This window comes from Acinonyx jubatus, chromosome C1 (assembly GCF_027475565.1).
Source record: "Acinonyx jubatus isolate Ajub_Pintada_27869175 chromosome C1, VMU_Ajub_asm_v1.0, whole genome shotgun sequence".
NCBI lineage: Eukaryota > Metazoa > Chordata > Mammalia > Carnivora > Felidae > Acinonyx > Acinonyx jubatus.
The window spans coordinates 114,978,095-114,998,849 of NC_069381.1; the positions used below are offsets into that span (position 1 = coordinate 114,978,095).

Sequence of the window (20,755 nt, forward strand, 5' to 3'; positions counted from 1 at the left end):
AGCGCTCAGTGGTTGACCTTCCCTTTGGGTTGTTTTCGTTCTTTACATCAGACTCAGTTTTACTCTTGGAAGGGACCTTGTTAATATGCTTACAGTCCAAGAATCACCTTTTGAATCCACATAGGTAAGTCGATACTAATAGACCAGTGAACATCTGAATCAGTGGGAAAGTGATGTGTGTATTAAAGGAACCATCTGTGAAAGAGGATTGCTTGATAAGGTGATCTAGGAAATTTAAAGGAATGTTGAAGGCAGGTAATTTGCACAAGGATATGCATTTAGAAGGATGGATCAGCTCCCAACAGTGTCGAATAAAAGAAGCCGTGTAGTTTGAAGTGGATTGTTGGTGAGTTGTGAGAGACAGTAGGGTCATGATTAGACACCGGACTTGACTGTTGATAGTTGAACCAAGCAGCCAACAGGTCAAGAAAACAGGCTTGTATTTGTGTTTTCTGTTCGACATTTATTTACTTCAGATGTATTGGAAAAGATCTAGCTCCCTTATTCAGAAATCGTGAATATTGCCAGCTACAGATGTTTGTTTCCTTTATTTTAAATTACTCTTGGTTCTCTGTTTAAGCCTCCTGAATGACTCACAGTTGCTGTATAAGCCCATGGTACTCTGTATAAGTGCACCATGATAGCGTTAATTGTGTCATCCGAATGTTGTTCCTAAATATGTTGATTATTTTAAAAGCCCAAAGATGTTTTATTCTTTTTCTTTCTTTTTTCTTTTTTTAAAGGTCTGTTTATTTTGAGAGAGAGAGTGTGCGCAAGCAGGAGAGGGGCAGAGAGAGAGGGAGAATCCCAAGCAGGTTCAGTGTGGTCAGTGTGCAGAGCTTGAACTCAGGAAACCAGGAGCTCATGGCCTGAGCCGAAATCCAGAGTCGGATGCTTAACCGACTGAGCCACTCAGGCTCCCTTTTCTTTTTTCTTTTTAATTTTAAATGCAACCTAAGGAGTATTCCTTGGATCCACTAATGCTTAGAAAATTTTGGAATTAATGAAGAAACAGTGCTCAACTCCAACAAAAGAGAAATGAAACATTGACGAGGAAGCATTTATTTCCACCTGTCAAACTGGTTGACATTTAAAAATGGTCATATTGTGTTGGCAGAGGTGTGACCAGTTGGGCACTTCTTTGAACTTCCAGGGAAAAAAAAAATACATGACCTCTCTGAAAATAAATTTGGCAGTGTATACTAAAAATTTTTATACTCTTTGACCCAGTAGGCATTGCTTCTAGGTTTTGGTTTTTTCTTAAAATTGTGATAAATTTAAACAGAAATGCCAGTAGGAAGGTGTTTGTTGCAATGTTATTTCTAATGGTGACGTATTGGAACTACCCTGAATGCCTAACAAGACCATTTCAGTTGTGATATTTTCTCATCACAGAGTACCATGCAACCACTAAGACAGCATTTACAAAGAATATTTTATCACCTGGGAAAATGCGCATATTTGAAATAAGCAAAATGTCAAATGATGTATAGTCTCGCATCAGCTGTTATTAAAAAAAAATGCATGCAAGAAAGGTCAGAAATATGCCAAAATGTTGAAGTAATTGTATGAGGTGGTGGTTTTATGAGAGGTTGTTTTCTTCTTTATGTTTTCTCTGTTTTCCAAAATTGGAGCCAGGAGAGCATTCTAGATATGTGAAAGCAAACATGATGTTTGTATCTGCATTCTGGACTTACCCTAAGGCCTTTCTAGACCCCGGACTGGCACCTCACATCCCAAGAGTAGGCACACCGTTCATCTCTAAGGCTAGTTTGTTGTTTTACATTCGGGTGGAAAAGTACCTTTTTTTTTTTTTTTTTTTTTTTTTTTTTTTTTTTTTTTTTAAAAACAATGATTTCTCTGCTTACTCTTCAGATAAAAATTTTGATGATGAAGATTCTGTGGATGGTAATAGACCTTCCTCTGCTAGTTCTACATCATCCAAAGCTCCACCCAGCTCAAGGAGAAACGTTGGAATGGGGACCACCCGCCGGCTTGGTTCCTCCTCTCTTGGATCCAAGTCTTCAGGTAAGACCACCGTGTGGGGTGCTGTAGAGTCAGCTCTGCCAGCTCTTAAAACCAGATGTACTGCCTTCCGTGTCTGTCCTTCAGGGATGAAGTGGTCCTGTTTGCAGTATGTTTCTGCTCACTGTGATTTATGTTAGCACTGTGCTGTCCATGCTGATAGGGTAGAAGTTTGAGCCGCTGTGTTGCCCCGGGTTGGTAAGGGGGGAGCCGGTAGGAGAATATGGCTAGCTCAGAGGCCAGCATAGCTAGGAGCCAGGGCAGGAGTGCACCCTGATGGCTTTATTCGTCCACGAGGCTCCAGCGATGGCCTGCAATTACCATGGGGACTTTTTTGTCAGTTTCTGTCTACCAACACTGAGACTTCCCAGAAGTCAGATGGTGTGCCTTCTGTGTTTTGTTCCTACGAGTAGCATTATTCCTTGTGAAACCGGAATGGATGTTGACCTAAGTAAATGGTAGGGCTCAGCTCCCTAAAGCTTTGAACATTGATTTACAAAGATACCTTAGTCTCAGTCTCTCCTCTGCCACTCCCCAATGCAGACGATTTGAGTCCTTGTTATACACAACTTGCATTTTGCTGTCACATGTTAAATTGACACACAGATCTCTTTTCGCTTTACATTGTGTGGCCTCTGCCTTTAGAACTGGTTGTTAGCGTCGGGCTTTTGAGCTTGGCTGGATGAGCTAAGTTAAAACAGCGGGAAGGATTGACTTAGAATGCCGCCTCCTGGTGTTCTTTCTGGCCTGCTGAACTGGCCCTAGAGTGTTGGGGTCGTGCCTCTGTCAGCTTGGTGCCTCTGCTGCCAGCTTCTCTCTCCATGTTAAGTAGCTGTGCTGATGGCTGACACGGGTGTTCACACCACAGATGGCAGGAGGAAAAAGCTGTGCCTTTGTTGGTGTTCTTAGTCCTTTCTATCTGTGTTTTTGTTTATGTTTTTGTTTTTGGTGCGTTAAAATTTTTTTTTGTAATTGAGTTTAAATTCACAAAACATCAAATTAACCATTTATTTTTAATAAGTTTCTAAAAGTTTACTTATTTATTTTTGAGAGAGAGAGAGGCATGCCGGCAGGGGAGGGGCAGAGAGAGGAAGAGGGAGAATACCAAGTAGACTCTGCAGGGTTGGCATGGAGCCTGATACGGGGCTCAAACTCATGAAACTGCGAGATCACAACCTGAGCCGAAATCAAACGTCAGATGCTCAACTGACTGAGCCACTCAGGTGCCCCAAATTAACCATTTTAAAGGTAACCATCCAGTGGCATTTCATGTATTCACAGTATTGTGCAGCCACCACCTGTGTCTAGTTCCAGAAAAGCTTTTCCACTCTTGAAAGGAAGCCCCGGACCCTTTAAACAGTTGCTCCCCATTTCTTCCTTCCCCCAGCCCCTGGTGATCAGCAGTCTGCATTTTGCCTGTAGGCACTTGCCTATTCTAGGTATTTCAGAGAAATGGAGTCATGTAAATGTGATCTTTTGTGTCTGGCTCCTTTCATGTAGGGTAATGTTTTTACAGTTCATCTGTGTTACAGCATGTACCCAGTATTTCATTCCTCTATGACTGAACCACCTTTCTCATCTTTCATTGGAAAAATCTATTCTTGGGAGGCATCAGTTCCACAAATGAGGCTTAGAAATTTCTACATCATTAGACCCCTTTGATTTCCTTCCCATCCCGCACCCATACCCCTTCCAAAAGTCCCGGCTCTAGGTTATGTAGAGATCTTGGCCCTGCTCTTACCCTTTTTTCTATTTTGTTTAAACACCGCAGTCATGAATTTCCTTGTTGACTCCTCCTTGTCTGATTCTGGGGCTCATGGACCATGGTTGGTCTCTGAGTCCCTTTACGTATGTGGGTACGTGATGCAGCACTTATCCAGGGCAGCGCTCCGGACCTGTCTGCTCAGGGGGATTCAGTCTTTGTACCAAAACAGGTACTGAGCACCAAGTGACGGTGTGATGTTACTGTCATGTGACCACAGCTATGAACTCGGTGTGAGGAATCTTCATTGAAAGTGAGGACACGCATTTATTGCTCCCAGAATCGTCTTTAAAGCCTTGTCTACTTTTGAGGACCCTAAACACCAAATAACTTGTCTGCAAAGAAACACTAGAAAAGCACTCAGACTAATCAGTGTAATTCATTTTTTTAAATATGGAATTTATTGTCAAATTGGTTTCTATCAGTGTGAATCATTAACAATGAGGGTTTCAAGGGTGATCTTAAACCCCAATTTTAAAACCTTTATTCTGAAAAAACAAAAAAAGATTTGACAAAATGTCACATGATCTTCATGTGTGAAGTAGAGTTCATGTTAGCGAAAGAAAAAAACTCTCTCTCAAATGATAGCAATTAACCTTGAGTATACAGAGCATCTTACAACACCTTTAGGAGGGAAAATTCTTACTAGTGCATAAGTAAAAAATTGACCCAGTTACCATGTGTTCAAGGAAATGGAAATGTTTTGAGAGTAATACAAAGTTGAAATGAAATGTTAAATTCTTGAGCACTTATTTGAATATTTCACAAATTTGTTATACTAGATGCCTAAAAATAACATAACCTAATTTATTCCCCGAAGGATTAAATTTTCTATTATATACCTGTTTATTAGATTAATATACGACTGCAGTATAATTGATGTATGTCGCTTAAAGGCTAACTGTCCTCCTTTAACACGTAGTCTCCTTAAGTGACTTTACACTAACGTATGTAGTATTGTAGAATCATGACATTTCATCTCTATATTCAGAGTTAGTAATGTTTGTCAGTTCCACAACACTCTAAATTTTTATTAAGGCTTGTAAAAAAGCCACAAATCTTCCATAATGTAATGGGGATTGTGTGTGTTCAGACTACCCCTGTGCACACCATTCACGTTTTGAAAATCGATCTTATTTATAGCTGCAAAAGAAGGAGCTGGTGCTGTTGATGAAGAGGACTTTATTAAAGCATTTGATGACGTACCTGTAGTACAGGTGAGTGAGAATATTCGAGTTTGATTAAAAACAGGTAGGCTTACTCGTCAAATTTTAGTTTTCAGATACATGATATGTGAGGCCCCCTTCTAGGTGAGGTATTTTTACCTCTTAAGACGTACTGCAGGTCTGCACTTGCAGATGAGACGACATCGGTGCCTTGTATAGCTAAAATGCACAGCAGAAGTGAAGTGATCTTTCAGTAGGGACTGGAGAGAAGTTGCTTGCTTGATCTAGTAGTACGTTTGTGGCTTAGGTCACGTAAATGAAAAAGAAAATCAATGACTAGGTGTGAGAACAAAGAAGCATGCCTAGAAAAATTTGTAAATTTCAAGGACTGCGATGTCTGAAAAGCTATAAAGAACAGATTAATAAAAGCTCAAGTTTATGCCACCTTGATGCTTCATTTAAGTGCCTAACAGACGAAGCAGGGATTACTTATACGTTTGGAGTATGCACATTTTAAGTGCTTTGTGCCTCAGTGTCCTTTGTTGTTGACTGGGGGCTAATAACACTTGTCCTCAGCCTGCATCGAATGTGGTGCTCTGCCTGCGTGAGTCACTTGTTACCTGTTGCCTGGTTGCCATAAGTACCATAGGTCAGATAACCGGCACCATAGGCTCAGCTTGGGTTCAGCCTTACCTTAAGTCCTTGACCTTCCAAGCTTGCATCACTGTTGGTTGATTATTCCCCTACCTACCTTATTAGTAAGATGTAAGCGTAAATGAGAAAGAAGATTTGAAGAGAGTGTTGAAGTTACGTGTAAAATGTGGTGTTCTAAATAATATAAGAGTAATAAAGGCCTTGTGCATCACTGACAATTCCCCAGTCGGCTCCTTTCTCTTCTGTACATGAGACCATCTGTTAAGTTTACAGTGAAGTTGTGCTCAAAGCATGGTTATCTGTACTTGAGCATCAAATCTAGTGGGTATATATTCCCAATGGGAAGGAAGCTCATTCGAAGACAGATGTATCTGGAGGTTATCTCATAAGTCCTTCTGAAAAATGAAATTACTAAGTATTCTTGACTTTCTGTAATTAAAAACTAACCTTTGTTGATTCTGTAAATTTTCTTACATTGGTTGTAAATTAATTTTGCTTACAGATTTATTCCAGCCGAGACCTGGAGGAGTCCATAAACAAGATTAGGGAAATATTATCTGATGACAAGCATGATTGGGAGCAAAGAGTAAATGCTGTAAGCTGTTGACTTCATGTGATTACATTTTCATTAGATTTATTTCAATGTTCTAAATACTGAATTATGCAATTGAGGTATAGCTCTGATGAATTTTAAGTAGTAAATGTTTTAAATATAAATCACCATATTTACACTTACCCTTTTAGTAGAGTACCTCATTTCTCTTCCTGTTTCTAAAACGGGCCAACCTGTGCCTTTAAGTATATCCTGTACTTTTAAAAAAGATGTAATGTGGAACGTCTGGAGACAGCCTCCACTCTTGCCTTAGTCCAGATTTAATTGTGACTGTTGGCCAGTAAGTTGGCTTTTCTTAGTGGCATTTTCAGGGTGTGTCCGTCTCTTCCTTTCTTTCTTCCTATCACTTGTTGGAAAGTTCTCTCCCTCTGTTTAAAAAAGTGGATTAATGAAATGTGAGGGGAGCATTACAGTGCTCCCAGTACATATCTTATCTGAGGAAAGCTGTTTTACAGCGGTTGGCTGGGCAGGAAGCAAGGCTGTGAAATGACTGCTACGTTCCATTCAAACTCAGACTAACCTTTTAGTAATGATACACTGGAGGATACTATATAAAAGACTGTAGGATCGCTTCTTCCTTCGAGTCATTTAACGGATAGCAGTTGGAGTTGGGTATTGGGGAAGGTAAGCTTTAGGGGAGGAGCAAAAATGTTTACAAGTAAAATATCTATTTTGTAGAATTGTGAGATATACTACATTTAAAACTTCTTACTTGTGATATGTGGATTTGTTCAGTATGGTAGCAGGTACTGAATTGGCTGAATTCTTTTGGGAAAACTTTTGAGATCAGTTAACTTTGATGTTGATTTCTCACAGTTGTTGGCTTCAGTTGTTTTATATATCCTGTTTTAAGGATTGTTGTGTGTACCTCTTAATTTTTTCCATTCCACCAGCTGAAAAAGATCAGATCTTTACTTTTGGCTGGTGCCGCCGAGTACGATAACTTCTTTCAACATCTGCGTCTTTTGGACGGAGCCTTTAAACTATCTGCTAAGGACCTGCGGTCTCAGGTAGTGCGGGAAGCTTGCATCACATTGGGGTAAGGACTGCCACGCTTTAGATTCTCACACATCCTAAAATAGTCTCATTGCAGCGCTTCAGAGATGGTTCGTTGAATGTGCCCAGCAGGTCCCTTTAATGTACCTTCTGACTAGTCTCCAGGACCTATTCCATTTATTCTTCTGTTGGTGCTTTTATAGTATTACAATATTTCCTGCCCAATTACATAAAGTTTGACAGATTTTATTTTATTTTTTTTTTTTTAATTTTTTTTTTCAACGTTTTATTTATTTTTTTTGGGACAGAGAGAGACAGAGCATGAACGGGGGAGGGGCAGAGAGAGAGGGAGACACAGAATCGGAAACAGGCTCCAGGCTCTGAGCCATCAGCCCAGAGCCTGACACGGGGCTCGAACTCACGGACTGCGAGATCGTGACCTGGCTGAAGTCGGACGCTTAACCGACTGCGCCACCCAGGCGCCCCAAGTTTGACAGATTTTAAATGTTATTCAGTGACTTAGCTCTGAAGCCTCTATTTTAAACTCGAAGCAATTATTATTAATAATTTTAGTATATGTGCTGCCGAAGCAAGCACAATTATTATTAATAATACGAAAAAAGAAATAATATAAACTTCTGTCTCTTGGCTTTTTCATTGATTTTGCTGGCAGGGTATAGCATTATCAAAGTTTTTGTTTGTTTCTAGAAGAGTACTGTATCTATAAAGTTACAAGTCAAAGGCAGATAGGACAGTAAAGTTTTACCCTAGCTAAAACTGTATCAGTGTTTGCAGCTGGAACTTCTGTGTTGAAAAGTATGTCAGAATGTCAAAGAAGCAGCAACAGCAAGGAGGTACTGCAGCTGTCTACAGTTTTGGCTGGGATAAGATATGGAAGCGTGTATAATACATGTGAAAGGTTAACAGGGCAAAAGGAGAAGAGGGTGAGGGAGCTCTCTCAGTTCTACACTTAATTGATATATGACCAATTTGTCTTTTGCTGTTTTTTAAAGAAATTTTTAACGTTATATTTATTTTTGAGAGAGAGAGCGTGCTCACGTGGGGGAAGGGCATCGAGGGGGGAGGTGGACAGAGGATCCAAAGCAGGCTCCACACTGACGGCAGTGAGCCCGATGCGGGGCTCGAACTCACGAACTGCAAGTGATCGTGACCTGAGTCAAAGTCCGGACCTCAACCGACTGAGCCACCCAGGCGCCCCTGTCTTTTGCTGTTTTAAGACTAATTAGTTGGAAATGATTTATTTAAAAGAAATGAAAGGAACGAGCTCATGGGCTAATGTCTTTTGGCCAAGTCCACAGCATGCACACGGGAAGTGTTTTTAAAGTGTCTTACATAGACATTTGCCTTTTATCTCTAGATAACTTTAAAGGAAAGCCTTACAGAATGTTAAGAGGTTTATATTGTTTCACTGTTTGCAAGGGATACAGCTACAGTGCAGTGTTCATTTCTTGTTGTAGGCATCTGTCATCAGTTCTGGGAAATAAATTTGACCATGGAGCTGAAGCCATTATGCCAACTATCTTTAATTTAATTCCAAACAGTGCCAAAATTATGGCCACTTCCGGTGTTGTAGCTGTTAGGTTAATCATTCGGGTAAGTATATTTTGGGGCCATACATAGAATAAGCAAGTGGTAATAAATGATGGTTGATAAGCAGTACTAGAGGCATTTTTCATTAGCAACATTATGGACAGTTGGAACCATGTTGTATATACAAATCAGCCTCCCCCCTCCTTAATTATCTATAGGAGTCTTTTTTTTTAATACTCCATAATGTGAATTATGAATATGGTGTACCTACTCATGTGTTGATTATTTACTCATTGTTGGCTTTAAATATTTGAATATCTGTATCTGCTTCTGGGGTTACACTTGGTTCTTTACTCCCAGTCATTCCACTTTAGGTATTTGTGTTTGTGGCTTTGTTACTCACCTAAAGTTTTTATTTAATTACTTGTGTTTAAGCCCAGGAACAAAATACTCTTTTCAGGTTTCTAAACACTCATTATTTAAATTTAAATTTAAATAATTATCCAAGTAATTTATATACACGTTCCCAGTAAAACCTAATAGCTCACAAAGGCTTAAAATGAACATTCTCCACATCACCTTCTCCCCACCTTCAAGTCCCTTTTCCCCAGAGGCCACCCTTGAAACTGGGACGTGGTGATGCTAAAACCTATCCAGAATATTCCTGATTAAATCATTGTGGGTTACTTAGTTGTATTATTTTTAGTTCTGTTTGCACTGCCTACTTGAAATATTAAACCCAAAGCCATCATTGAACATTCCCATTGAAACAGCATCAAAACACGTTGCTCTGCTGACCGCTATTGAACTCACTTAGATCTCCACTGCCGGATTATTTAGACTTCCCACCAGTCATTTGTTTTGCTGTTAGATTTATTTACATATCATCGGCTGGTCTGTTCAGGCTCTGTGAATTTTGTCATGGCCTTTGGCAATATCCAGTGAAATTTTTTTTCCTTTTTAAGCTCAGCCACATTCTAATCTGAATATTTATGTGCTTTAGGTAGTTTAGTAATGAAGTGGTTGTCTTAGTTTTTAGTTTTGTATTTTCAGGTGTTCACCTCCGTTTCTGTTCTTCTCTGCAGCACACACACATCCCTAGGCTAATACCTGTCATAACAAGCAACTGTACCTCTAAGTCTGTCGCAGTTAGAAGGTAAATTTTTAAACAGCTTCCTCATTATTTTTGAATTGTTTAAAAACCAAAATAAGTTCCAAGCTTCCGTTCATGGAAACAAATTCATGTTTGAGATGTTAAAATTATTTTAAGATCACTGCAGTAAATGGCTTTGGGTTGAGGGATCGTGATCTACATAGTCTGGAACATAAATTTGGACAACCTCCATTATTTTGTGTGTATGTGAGAAAGAGAGGAGAGGGAGAGAGAGAGAGAACATGTGTGTCTGTGTGTGAGTTTATGAAAGGGGGCTCTGGAGAGAGTGAGGTAGAAGATGGCCTGTACATTTTTTCTAAGATAGTCCCTCTACTTAAATTGTTGGTATACCCCTTCTCTGAATGAAAGTCGTAATTGCACACAAGGAAAAAAAAAAACATTATAAAAATTAACGGTAGTTCTTTACTATTGACATGGGTAGGAGGAGGTATATGTTGTCTCTGTCTTCTGACAGTGATTTCTGAGATGCTGAATCCCAACTAAGAGAGAGACCCACTATCCAGGAGATACCGTAGCTAGCTAGCCCTTTGTTCCCAAGTCCCTGCCTAGTGTGTCCACATGAGCTGCCATAGATCACATCCCAGGAGTAGGGCCTCTTCTATCTGGGATCTGTGGTTCTTGACTGTTGAGAATCTAATAAAATCTGTGGCCCCTCTTCCCCAGAAAATGTAAACACACAGAATATTTTATGTAGATTTTGAAGGGATTCATGGACACCAGTGGATATTCAGTGGACCGTATCAGGAGCTTCCTAGGGTAAATTCATGGTTGGCCTGGGCAGCAGTCTCTTGACCACATTCCTGGAGTTCTTTGTCCGATCCTAGCCCAGTGAAAGAGCCCTTCAGTCTAAGCTTGGAACCCAGCTTACTTTTGCTGCCCGCCATTTCCCTTCTTTTCTGGTATGTCACGTTGGTCCTGCTGGGTTTCCACGGTAGGGGAGCCTGCTAAGCGTGAGGCGGCCCCATAGCCATCTTATTAACAGCTCTGTGAAAGTCATGAGGGAGGAGGGGAATCATCCACCTTTGTAAAGCCAGGAAGGAAGAAATTGGCACCTTCCACTGAAAAAGCTTCATCTCTAACCGCATGGCTCACTTGTATATCACTGAGGAATGCAATCTACCCTTGACCTTCAGTTCAGCGTCTCCTTCTAGAGATGAGAGGGTGAAGTCAGCAGGAGAGAGGGATGGTAGTGAACTTCAGAACCTGGCAGACTGCAGCTGAAGCATTACCTCTTCCCACTGACTAATCCTCTGACCCGCTGGGAACAAGAGTACCCCTGGGGCAGAGCTGTTCCGGGGGTTCAGTCATTGGGTAAAGGAGTTTGACACCTAGTATAAGCTTAATAAACGATGCCAGCTGTTAGAATTTGTTGCTGCTGCTGATGTTATTGTCACTATTGTTTTAGGTTTCCAGGAGAAATTCAGAATGTGCAAGGCCAAGGTCCTCTGATGAGGTGAAACGGATGTTTGTTGTAGGATGCGTAGTGTATTAACTGGCAACAAAATACCATATACTGCGTGCTTAAACAGCAGAAGTGTATTTTCTCACAGTTCTGGAGGCTGGAAGTCTGAGATCAGGGTGCCAGCATGGTTGAGTTCTAATGAGGGTCACTTGCAGCTGGCTGACTTCTTGCTGTGTCTTCATGTGGCGGAGAGAGATCTCATGCTCTCTGGGGTTTCTTCTTGGAAGGGCACCAGCCCAATCATTAGAGCCCCCATCTCATGAACTCGCATGAACCTAATGATCTGAAGACCCCATCTCCAGATATTATCATGTGGGCATTGGAACATAGGAATTTGGGGAGAACACTGTTCAGTCCACAGAATTGAGCAATTCTGGCCTTTGCTGCTAAACGGATAGTAACCTACATTCACTGTGACAGTAGAAGTGTCTCCCCCTTTACCACTTTCTGAGTCACACACTCAGATTACTGTTCTTACATTTAGTCAGAGTGTGTATCAGTCAGAACCATGGGTCTTAATGCTGAAAGAAGTAATAGGGACCATCTCGTCCCTTTGCCTTCAGAAAGGTTAGGTCCTTCTGTTAGGTCCTCAGCCTGTACCTAGCTCAGCTTTGTAGAATTTGTAAGAAATGGATCGTACAGTCTCCCTGCCTTTGAGAAATTTATATCATTTAGATAGGGAGATTAAAAACAGTAACGCAGAGCAGTGTAAGAGTGAGTTACAACACCTGTATTGTGGAGTTAGGAATTCAGAGAGCAGTGATTAAAACCAACTGGTATATTCCAGTGACACTTGATAGGCAGGTTGAAAATTGAGTTGCATTTTGAATGATGAGTAGGAGTTGGTAAAGAAAAGAGACGAGTTCTAACCTGATGTGTTTAAATAATGATGTGTTAAACAATGCCAACATTGATAATACTTCTTTGTATGTTAGTCTGAAAAGTGGAAAATAAAACCTAACTTAAAGGTCATATTTTTGATTAAATAGATTGTTCTAACATGCATTTAAGACCAAAATTAGCACCAAAGATGGCTATATTCACTAAGAGATAGATAAATATAAACATATACACACATGTTAAAGAAAAAAAGAGAGACAAGAAAAATCAGACCAGGAAATGACATGAAGAACGGAGGAGAAGTAGAATAAACATGGCCTAGGTTGGGGCCAGTGTGGGGAGAGTGACAGAGGAGAGAGGATGCAGGTATGGGTAAGTGTCCTTCCTTGGAGAAAGTTTGCTTCACAACCAACATGCACTCACGCGCAGACACGCACACTGTTGGCAGCCCCAGGACTGGGTTGAATAGCTCTGTGTGGTTCTAAGAAGAGCCCCCTTGTGCTCGTGGCACATGGGAACTGTCCCTTGTCTGTCTTGTTTGCTGGTTTATGTCTTGGTTACCGTTGTTATCTCTAACATCGAGGGTAGGTTTATTAAAGATTTATTGAGTAATTAATTATATGGGTTATTGAGGTTGTGAATTGAGAGGATCATGGGAACGACAGTCTGGTCATTAGAGAAAAATTACCCTCTTACTCGTTTCCTTGAATGAGTTCCTAAGACTACTAAGATTTACCCCCACGGAGATAAAGACCCTGGGCTTTTGACAAGTTCTAAAGAGGTAGGATGCAAAGCAGTGATGTAATCCAAAGGAGATGAGACCAGAGTTGTTTTCGTGCACAAATCAGACCAAGAAAGATTACAAAGGTGAAAAGGCTTGACAAGAAGGGATGTTGAAAGATTAAAGAGAGAAAAATAGATGAGTAAATTAGGGGAAAATCCATTTTAAGCACTACCTAGGATCTTCTTAGGAAAATTTGGAAAGCACTTTGTTTTTCAGGGTATTTTTTACTTTTTTTTCTTTTGTACAAGGCATTCTGTGAAATTAATGCAAGGAGCAATCGCCTGGTTCTGTAATAATGTACGCTGATTTTTTTTTTTTTTGCACTTGTACATCTTATATTAACATATTATTTGAGGTGGTATAAAAACAAATGACAGTGATAGGCCCTTTTGGTAATGTTGCCACAAGGCTGCGGTTCCTGATTTGAGGGGAACTTTTGTATCCTGTTTCTTCTGTGTCTTGTGTATTTGCTTTCTGATCGCCATTGATGCTTGATTACTTTTACTTGCTTAGGTTTTCAGTCACTGTTGATTCCAACTCGATGTTCCATTTTTTGAAGCCCATTAATTAGAAGGAATTTGCCAGTTCTAAAAAGTAGCATGGGAAGAAAAAAAGCTTTTATTTTCACTAACATAAAAATAACCAAATTACATATTTTTTTCTTTACAATCTTTAGGCGCTGTTTTGAATTTTTAGATTTACTTTTACAAGAATGGCAGACACATTCACTGGAACGGTAAGCATTTCTTTGGCTGTTTTTTTCCCCTCTGAATTGAATCTTGAGATTTAATGTCTCAACAAGTGGTCCAACCTGCTTTTTTGTAGGAATCAAAGGAATCTAAGCATTTGTTTGCATGGCTACATTTGTCATTTCTACTGATGCGAGGCACTTAATATTGGCAGAAACTTTTAGTGAATTTCATTGATTACAATATTGTGTGCCTAGAGATGTGGACCAGTGTGCACTATACCAACTACAAAGCCACAATTAACTTTTTTTTTTTAATTATTTTTTAATTCCTGTGTAGGTAACATACTGTTACATTAGTTTCAGGTGTACAACATAGTGATTCAGTGATTCTATACGTTATTCAGCGCTCATCATGATAAGTGTCCTCTTAATCCCCTTCATCTATTTCCCCCATCTCCCCATCTACCTCCCCTCTGACAACCATCAATTTGTTCTCTCTAGTTAAAGAGTCTGTTTTTTAGGGGTGCCTGGGTGGCTCAGTCGGTTAGGCATCTGACTCTTGGTTTCGGTTCAGGTCATGATCTCATGGTTTCATGAGTTCGAGCCCCACATCCAGCTGGCAGTGCACAGCCTGCTTGGGATTCTCTCTCTCTCTCTCTCTCTCTCTCTCTCTCTCTCTCTCATTCTTACTCTCACTCTCTCTGCCCTTCCCCCACTCGTGTTGTCTCTGTTGCTCTCAAAAATAAATAAACTTAAAAAAATTTTTTAAAAAGAGTCTGATTTTTAGTTTGTCTCTTCTTTGTTTTGTTTCTTAAATTTCACATCTGAGTGAAATCATATGGTATTTGTCTTTCTGTGACTGACTTAATTTCACTTCTGTGACTAGATCTAGATAGTCACATCTAGATCTAGATCCGTCCACGTTGTCACATATGGCAAAATCTCATTCTTTATGGCTGAGTAATAATATTCCATTGTATATCTTTTATTATCATGACTGGATGTTGTATTTTGTCAAATGCTTTTTTCTGGATCCATTGAAATGATCATATGGCTTTTTATCCTTTCTCTTGTCGATGTGATGTATCACATTCATTGATTTGTGAATATTGAACCACCCTTGCATCCTAGGAATCCTACTTGCTGGTGGTGAATGATTTTTTTAATATATTGAATTAAGTTTGCTGATATTTTGTTGAGGATTTTTGCATCTGTGTTCGTCAGAGTATTGGCCTGTAGTTCTCTTTTTTGTAGTCTTTATTTGGTTTTGATATCAGGGTAACGCTGGCTTCATACAATGAGTTTGGAAGCTTTCCTTCCTCTTCTGTTTTTTAGAATAGTTTGAGAAGAATGGGTATTAACTCTAATTTAAATGTTTTGTAGAATCCACCTATGAAGCTGTGTGGTTTCTGGACTTTGGTTTCTTGGGAGTTTTTGGTTTATTGATTCAGTTTTATTGCTGATAATCAGTGTATTCAAATTTTCTATTTCTTCTTGCTTTAGTTTTGGGGAGTTATATATTTCTAGGAATATATCTGTTTTTTCTAGGTTGCCCAATTTGTTGGCATGTAATTTTTCATAATATTCTCCTAATCTTTTGTATTTCTGTGGTGTCAGTTATTATTTTTCTTCTTTTGTTTCTGGTTTTGTTTATTTGGGTCCTCTTTTTCTTTTGATGAGGCAAGCTAAAGGTTGATCAGTTTTGTTGATCATTTCAGAGTACTAGCTCCTGGTTTCAGTGATCTGTTCTGTTGTTTTTTTAGTTTTTATTTTGTTTCTTTCTGCTCTAATCTTTATTATGTCCATCCTTCAACTAGTTTTGGATTTTGTTTGCTTTTCTAGTTCCTTTAGGTGTAAGGTTAGGTTGATTATTTTAGATTTTTCTTGCTTCTTGAGGTAGACCTGCATTGGTATAAACTTCCCTCTTAGAATAGCTTTTACTGCATCCTAAAGATTTTGAACTGTGGTGTTTTCATTTTAACTTGTCTCCATGTATTTTTTAATTTCCTCTTTGATTTCTTGGTTGACCCATTCATTGTTTAGGAGCATATTCTTTAACTTCCATGTATTTGTACTCTTTCCTGGGTCTTCTTGTGGTTGATTTCTGGTTCCATAGAAACCAGGTTGGAAAAGATGTATTGTATAACCTGGATCTTTTACAACTTGTCAAGACTTGTTTTGTGGCCTAATGTGTGATATACTCTGGAGAATGTTCTGTGTGCACTTGAAGAGAATGTGTATTCTGCTGTTTTAGGATGGAATGTTCTGAATATATATGTTAGATCCATCTGATCCAATGAGCCATTTAAAGCCACTGTTTCCTTACTGATTTTCTGTTTGGATGGTCTATCCATTGATATAAATGGGTTGTTAAAGTCCTTTACAATTGTATTACTATTGATTACTTCCCTTATGTTTCTTATTTCCTGCTTTATGTATTGGGTATTTTTTTTTTTTTAACATTTATTTATTTTTGAGACAGAGAGAGACAGAGCATGAACGGGGGAGGATCAGAGAGAGGGAGACACAGGATCTGAAACAGGCTCCAGGCTCCAAGCCGTCAGCACAGAGCCCGACGCGGGGCTTGAACTCACTGACCGTGAGATCATGACCTGAGCCGAAGTCGGCCGCCCAACCGACTGAGCCACCCAGGCGCCCCTGTATTGGGTATTTTGTTGATACCCATGTTTGGTGCATAAATATTTGTAATTGTTATATCTTTTTGTTGGCTTGATCCCTTTGTGATATATGCTGTTTTAAAATCTATTTTGTCCATTATAAATATTGCTATTCCAGCTTTCTTTTCACTTCCATTTGCGGGATAGATACTTTTCCATCCCTTCACTTTTCTGTGTATATGTGTCTTTAGATCTGAAATGAGTCTCTTGTAGGCAGCGTATAGATGGGTCTTGCTTTTTTATCTGTTCTGTCACCCTGTGTCTTTTGATTAGAGCGGTTAGTCCATTTGCATTCAAAGTAATTATTGATAGGTATGTATTTATTGCCATTTTGTTACTTATTTTAGTGTTGTTTATGTACTGATTCTCTGTTCCTTTTTTTTGTTGCTCTCTTCTCACAGTTTGCTGATTTTCTTTAGTAATACACTTGGCTTCCTTTATCTTTATTGTTTGTGTATGTATTACTAGTTTTTGATTTGTGGTTACCATTAGGTTTGTAGATAACATTTTATGCATATAGCAGTCTAGAGTTGCTGATTGCTTAAGTTTTTAAGTCTCTACTCCTCTCTCTCCACACTTTAGGTATGTGGTGTTATACGTTATATCCTTTAATTTTGTGAATCGTTTGATGGATTTTTATAGATGCAATTAATTTTACTGCTTTTGTGCTTCCTACTTTTCTTGCTCCTGCTTATGGTCTTTCCATTCAAAGAGTTCACTGGTTTAGGGGTTATGCATTTCTTTAACTTTTGTTTGTCTGGGAAACTCTTTATGCAGCAAGGCTATCATTAAGAAGAGAAAAGAAGAGAGAGAGTATTCTTGGCCGAAGAATTTTTTCTGTCAGCACTTTGAATATATCATGCCACTCCCTTTTGGCTTGCCAAGTTTCTGCTGAAAAATCAACAGATAGCCTTAAGGAGTCTCCCTTGTATGTAACTGTTTTCTTTTATCTTGCTACTTCTAAAATACACTCTTTATCACTTCTTTTTGACTTTTTAATTACAGTGTCTTGATGTGAACCCCCTTATGTTGTTTTGATACCTCCTGTATCTAGATTTCTGTTTTCTTCCCCAGATTTGGGCAATTTTCAGCTATTATTTCTTCAAATAAATTTTCTAACCCCTTTTCTCTCTTTTCTCCTCTGGGATTCCCTATAATGCAAATGTTACTATGCTTGATGGTGCCCTAAGTCTTCTCATTTTTTTTTCTCTCTCCTTTTCAGCTTGATTGCTTCCCATTATTCTGTCCCCAGTTGCTGATTCATTCTTCTGCTCCGTCTATTCTACTATTTATTCCCTGTGGTGTATTTTTTAATTCAGTTTTTTGAGCTCTTCATCTCTGATGGGTTCTTTTTAATGTTTTCTCTCTCTTTGTTAATGGTCTCACTGACTTCCTCCACTCTTTTCTCAAGTCCAGTGAGTATCTTTATGACCATTACTTTAAATTCTCTATTAGGCAGATTACTTACCTCCATTGTGCTTACGTCTCTTGCTGTGATTTTGTCTTATTCTTACACTGGGGACATAGTCCTTTCTCTCCTCATTTTGTCCAACTCTGTGTCTGTTTCTTGTGTTAGGGAAGTCAGCTGCATCTTCTGCTTTTGAAGGTAGTGGCCTTATGAGGAAGAGGTCCCGTAGTGTCCTGCAGTGCCGTGTCCCCAGTTCACCAGAACCTGGCACTTCAAGGGTGTCTCCATGTGTGTTGTGTGTGCCCTGCTCTTGGGGCTGAGCCGCTTTTCCTTTCAGTCCAGTCGTCTGCATTGGCTCTCTGCCTGTTGTGGGCAGCATTTGATTGCTGTGTTGTTAATGGGCCGGTCCAGGGCCACCTGGGCTTGAGTCATGTCGGACTGGGCATTTGCCAGAGAGGTGGTGGTACCGAGCTGCCGGGCACTTTCCTTGTGTTCTCCCACGAGAAGCTTTCATTAGCGGGTTCATTAGACCAGCTGACTCCAACCCACTGCTGGGGCCGCAGTCTGGCTGGGTGTGTGCTTATCTTCCTTCTTCCCCTCCTTCCCCAGGACAGGAGTCACATTGCAGAGGTGCTGATCCCTGTCGGGGCTGCTTTCCTCCTGCCTGACTTATGGTACAAGTTTTGCATAGGTTTGCTGTGGAGAGAGACCTGGAACCAAAGGCTTGGCTGGACAGGGTGTGTCCACAGGAGAAGGCAGACATGCTGTGAGCAAGCTGGGTGGAACGTGTTGGCGCTGAGCTGGTTCCCCCAAGTGTTGGTGTGTCTAGGCAGGGGACCCACTAGCTCCTTTGTGCCTAAGGATTCCTGCCCCCCAGCACATGCTTAGAGATTAGTAAAGAAACGTCCCTCTTGTATACCCCAGGCATTTTTCAAAGTGTTGCTTCTGTGCTGTATCTCTGAGGGGCTGCTGTACTCTTTAAGGGTGGTGCCTCAGTGTCCTGTTTACCTCCTGCTGATGTTTAAAGTTTCAGGTGCTAAGCCCCATGATTGTAAGAACTCAAGAAGTTGTGCTCCTCTGGTTTTCATGTGGGTTCTCGTGCCTGGGGTGCTTGGTGTCAGGGTTTGGTCCTCTCCCTTGCGCGTGTCTTGAGTGTCTCTCCCTTTTGGGGAAAGCCGGTGAGCTTGTTTAGCTCCTACCACATCTGTGCCCTTCCTGCCCTCTTCAGGGTGGCCTCCTCTCTACACGTAGCTCTGGAGAGTCTGTCTGCCAATCTACAGGTGGTTTTCTGGGTTATTTCCACAGATGTGGGTGTTACCTAGTTACATCTGTGGGAGGAGGTGATCTTGGGGTCCTCTACTCTGCCATCTTCCCGAGAAGTCAGCCACAATTAACTCCTTATTGGCTCTCAGCCAGCTGCCTGACATTCATGTCAGTTCCAACCAAGTAAATGTTCCAAGCTGCTCTTTGTAGGCCAGGTGTAACTCTTAGGTCCTTAAAGGAGTTCCACTCATCTGAAGGTTTTCTTTTTGATCCCCCTGTATCAGACACTTAGCAGTTTTCTCTTTATTCAGGTTGATGTGTGGTAAGTTTCACATCATGAAGATAAAAGGTAGGATTATGGCAGAATTCTTAAGAAGCAGGTCTCTTAATTTTAAGATTCATTCTTTCCCATTTTTAGTTCCTTTGAATTTCAGGTGCCTGTTACTCTTTCTGCGTTGCACTTGGAGAGAATAGATGATGATGTTTTGCCACCCATGTTTTCATGTTACTTAGTTTGTCAAGAAGCTTACAGCATACTAATCATTGTACTAGTGGAATTTTAATGAAGTGAGTACTTACGGGAGCCCTATTCTGTACTGCGGGGGTCAGAGAGGAAACAAAGCCATCCCTCCCAGAGGTAAAATTTCATCTGCAAAGTTCTTGAATCTAGAGGATAGTCACACATTGTTTCAGTACTTTCTTGTTCTTAAATCTCTTGATAGGCAGTGATAGTTCTAGAATTGAGAGGTGGAAATCGGAATGAGGAATCTGATGTGAGGACCTGTGAGTAGAACAGTCACGTGTGAAGAACTCAGATCTGGCCTTATGTATTTGTTCATTCCCCTCCTTGCTTAGTGCCCACCACTTAGCAGACACTCGCCAAATACTTACTGAATGAACGAGGCATGAGGCAGATTGGTAACTACTCTTTGTTCTAGGAGACTAATTCATTCCAGCCTTTTTTTCTTTTCTTAAAAAGCTGTTAGACATTCAAAGAGATACTTTACTAATTTCTTCTCTGCTAGGGCAGAATGTAACTAAAGAAAATACCTATTTATAACATTGTTGCATGATTTTATAAAATTATTTCATTTTACACAGTGGAACTTGAAGAAAACATTGTGTTTATAGAAATGTGATGTGGGTAGCCTCCTCATATTAAGGTTATTATTACCTCATGATTTCTGTAGAAACTAGTTCTGACCGTGGTAAAGTAGAGTCTTACTGGTTGGGTTCATAAAAGATGGAGCTAAATTAGTGTGGTGTGAAAAAAGTCAGCCATTGTTTAACAATCTCGCCCACAGGGTAGGTAGATAGGGGCAGCTGGTGGAGGGTGGAGGTGGGGGGACCGGGACAGAGGTAGAGGTTAGAGCTGCCGAGAAGGGAGCGCTTGGATTTTCTACTCTGCGTGATAGTTGGCTAACTGGGCACAAAGCCACGATGCCATTTTGTAATTTTCACACCTGATTTCATCTGCATAAAACCACATGTTAAGGATGATCACTGCTTTCTCTCCTAAATTTCTAGACACATATCAGTATTAGCCGAAACAATAAAGAAGGGAATACACGATGCCGATTCCGAAGCAAGGATAGAAGCCAGAAAGTAAGTGTTTGTTGTATACCATTTGTTTTTAATTCACTATTTTTATGTTTCAGATGTGTTGTTTAGATTGCCTTATTTTTTAA

General features: G+C 40.1%; 1 protein-coding gene across 11 annotated transcripts in view; it reads left to right on the forward strand.

The window, feature by feature from the left end:
- Positions 1-20,755, forward strand: part of CLASP1 (cytoplasmic linker associated protein 1) — a 272,484-nt gene that overhangs the window by 144,814 nt on the left and 106,915 nt on the right. For all 11 annotated transcript variants that reach the window (XM_053214873.1, XM_053214874.1, XM_053214875.1 and 8 more), the window contains exons 9-16: positions 1,876-2,028; positions 4,931-5,004; positions 6,110-6,202; positions 7,114-7,259; positions 8,695-8,830; positions 9,853-9,923; positions 13,704-13,763; positions 20,595-20,672. In XM_053214873.1, coding sequence (XP_053070848.1) covers positions 1,876-2,028; positions 4,931-5,004; positions 6,110-6,202; positions 7,114-7,259; positions 8,695-8,830; positions 9,853-9,923; positions 13,704-13,763; positions 20,595-20,672 — 811 coding nt within the window. The remainder of the gene's footprint in view (positions 1-1,875; positions 2,029-4,930; positions 5,005-6,109; positions 6,203-7,113; positions 7,260-8,694; positions 8,831-9,852; positions 9,924-13,703; positions 13,764-20,594; positions 20,673-20,755) is intronic.